Genomic DNA, 3319 nt, shown 5'->3' with positions numbered 1-3319 from the left:
GCGGCTGTGTTTGCCTGCGGCCTCGTGCCTCTGGCCTAATCACAGCCATGCTGTTATAGAGCCGGTATCGCTCTCGTACTCGAGTGATATTGCTCATATATATATATGATTTGGCAAACTGATCCAAACCAGTTTGTGAGTGTTGTTTGTAGCCCCAATATAACATGTTGATATAGTGTGAGTGTGTGGTACCACAGTTCCAGCTGTTAGGTGTGTCTGTTATTTGATTCAGTCATTTATTTAGCTTGAAGCTCAGGTGTGTATGTTATCAGAGTGTTCCCCAGAACTGAACAGGAGTTCAGTTGCTGTTCTGTTGCTCCTCAAGCACTCATCTATCCTTAGTGATTCATCATCCACCGCATGAGAGGGACATCTGCGTTTTATCTGAACCCTCTCCAAACACAACCAGAGCCCGAAGAGAGCGAGAGAAGAGTGTGATCTGTAAGCTAATTACAGCAGGTGGCAGATCCAGCGTCATTCATCACTAAACTACATTTGGAAGAGAACAAATTACCCACAAACGTGTATAAAGAGGGATCCATTTGAAAACATATTGGTTGGGTTACATGACAAGATGCCTAGAAGATTTAGAAATGAGCATTGTTTACAAATGCAAGAGACCGTTCCACTGAAACGACAGATTTCCTGTGATGTGTTGTGTCTGGAGCGTCAGGATTCAGCTGTGTTTGTCAGCGAAGTGCCCAGCTTCTATCTGTTCTCATTAGCGGGGATGAAAGTCTTTGAAGACCTCTCCTCAGTGAGTGAGGTCACTGCGGTCCCATCATGAAAGCTAAAGGAACTCTGCATTGGAAAAACAGACATGGTAAAAAAAAAAAAAAACGGCTTTCTCCTTACCTGGGATGACTTCAAATAGGAACTTTCCGCCTTCCTCCCCATTGCTGGGATGTTCGGTGACTCTGTTGCCAGGTAGGGAAATGGTGCCCTAGAGGAACAAAAAAGCCAAAATAAACTAGTCAGACACAAACTGCTGAGGAAAAGCAAGACGTAAGAGGAAAATAAATCACGGTAGGAAAAAAGCTTGGGTGCATTGGAGAATAGGATGCTAAAATGGGAAAAATACCTTTCTTTAGATTTACTTTTCAGTTGTATATTTTGTAAAAAATATAAAATTAAAAATATAAATATTTCATTAAAATGCCCTATATTATACATAAATAAAAAATCTAAATATATTTTACATACAATATAGACAAATTATATATACACACATTAAAATAAAGTCCAACTTACTTTCCATATATTTTTTAAATATTAAATATTTACAGATTGATATCATATATAGATATAAAATTTCTATCAAAATAATATATCAAATACAAAATATAAATATATATATATTTCATACAGAATATATATCTGAAATAAATTTAAAAAACTGAAAAAATGATAAGCATAAGAGACTCCTTTCAACAACATAAAAAAATTTATTATTCCAAACTTTTGACCGGTAGTATACATATTTTGTTAAGCCCAACTGTGCCCAGAGTTTAATTGAAAGACAAAGGGATGAGAAATGTCCATGCTGGAAACCATCTCATCATCTGGGCATTAGCTGGAGTCAGAAAGCAGCGCTGCCAGTTCAGGGGTTACAGATGGATCCCTCGGGGTCTGTATGACAGAGCGCAGGCGGCATTAGATGTAGAAATCGGATCTTAAGCAGCCCTGTGACTGCTGTGGGATTATAGATCAGTGTTTGACACGCTGGATGAACTGCTGCTTTAAATAGACCCAACATCATCGTGCCACGCGGACCATGTTACAACCACCAGCAGACTAGTAAAGCAGCCTGATTTTCCTCCATTGCTCTCATCTCTGTCTGTCTCTTTATCCTCCCAGCATCTCACCCTCCTCTATTGATGGTTTCTTTTATCTCATATGTCTTTCTCTGTTTGTCATTTTCTTTCAAACTACACTACTATCATACTACTTATAATTATATGTACTGTATACTATGCAAAGTATACATACACACATGTATATACAGTATGTGTGTGTATTTTCATAATGTATATTTATATGCATATACATACATAATATACAATTAAATGTCATTTTTATATTAAATTGTATATTCAAGTGTGTGTGTGTGTGTATATTTTTTTAAGTAAACACTTTTTTTTACAGAAAAAACTAAAGTTTTAAATTATAAAATAACTGTATTTATTTCCAATATTATAACTGGAGACACTTCAATGCACTTAATAAAGTCAAGAGACAAGAATGCAGCATATTACATTTGACATGTTATTATTTTGTAACCTAAAAAAGCTTGAGGGGTGATGCAAGAGATGCTTGAGGGAAATTTCCCATAATTTTAATGCTAGGTGTTACTTCATCCTCTTATTTAAAGGGGTCATATGATGCTGCTAAACAGAACATTATTTTGTGTATTTGGTGTAATGAAATGTGTTTATGCGGTTTAAGGTTCAATATTTATATATATATATATATAAAATAGTAAATTTACTGTATATATATAAGACAAGAATGCACCACATCACATTTTACATGTTATTTTGTAATCTAAATACTCATCAGAAATGCTTAATATTTCACAATAGTACTGTTTTTACTGTATTTTAAATGAAATGTGTTTATGCAGTTTAAGGTTGTTCAAAAAACACATTTTCCACATACTGTACATTATTGTTTCTCCTCTATGCCCTGCCTTTCTGAAACGCGTCGATTTTTATAAAGCTCATCGGTCTGAAAAAGCGAGGTGTGTTGTGATTGGCCGAATACCTCAAGCGTGAGACGGAAATGTTACGTCCCTTACCATATTGTGATGATGCCCTGTCAGGCCGGAGCGATGATTCAAAAACATGAAAACCCACTATAAACGAGGCATTCGTTGCATCCAGTGGGGAGATAATTATGGATTATAATGACTTATACTGTCTTTTTACGCGTTGCTTTGCATAGCACCGCGTAAACATAAAACCATGTCTGCATTTGTGCAGGGGCCTTTACACTTCCTACTCATTTCTGACAGCTGTAACCCTCCAAAATTGTAGTTGTAATCTTCTTTCATCCTTCAGTGGTTACTGATCTCTAAGTTTGATCACTGTGTTTTCCACAAAATAAAGGTTTTTGTTGAAATGCATTGGTTATTTTGTAAAACATATGAGTAAAACCAGTGGTATACCTACAAGCTAATATTACTTCAAATTTTGAGCGATGATGATTAACAATATTTTAGAAAAAAAATGAAGTATTTATTTATTGTTCTCTAATTTTGATCTCTATTGTATATTAAAAATGTATATATATATATATATATATTTATATATATATATAT

At 35.0% G+C, this 3319-nt stretch overlaps 1 protein-coding gene across 2 annotated transcripts in view; it reads right to left on the bottom strand.

The window, feature by feature from the left end:
* Positions 1 to 316: 316 nt before the first annotated feature.
* Positions 317 to 3319, bottom strand: part of LOC107719075 (rho GTPase-activating protein 24-like) — a 44284-nt gene continuing 41281 nt past the window's right edge. For both annotated transcript variants that reach the window (XM_016526385.1, XM_016526386.1), the window contains 2 exons: positions 856 to 943; positions 317 to 393 (listed from right to left, as the gene is read on the bottom strand). In XM_016526385.1, the coding sequence (XP_016381871.1) occupies positions 350 to 393; positions 856 to 943 (132 nt within the window). In that variant the 3' untranslated portion in view covers positions 317 to 349. The remainder of the gene's footprint in view (positions 394 to 855; positions 944 to 3319) is intronic.

The sequence above is a fragment of the Sinocyclocheilus rhinocerous genome, unplaced genomic scaffold (assembly GCF_001515625.1).
Source record: "Sinocyclocheilus rhinocerous isolate Xijiao unplaced genomic scaffold, SAMN03320098_v1.1 scaffold663, whole genome shotgun sequence".
In the NCBI taxonomy this organism is placed as follows: domain Eukaryota; kingdom Metazoa; phylum Chordata; class Actinopteri; order Cypriniformes; family Cyprinidae; genus Sinocyclocheilus; species Sinocyclocheilus rhinocerous.
This window is presented reverse-complemented; position numbering and strand designations above follow the sequence as displayed.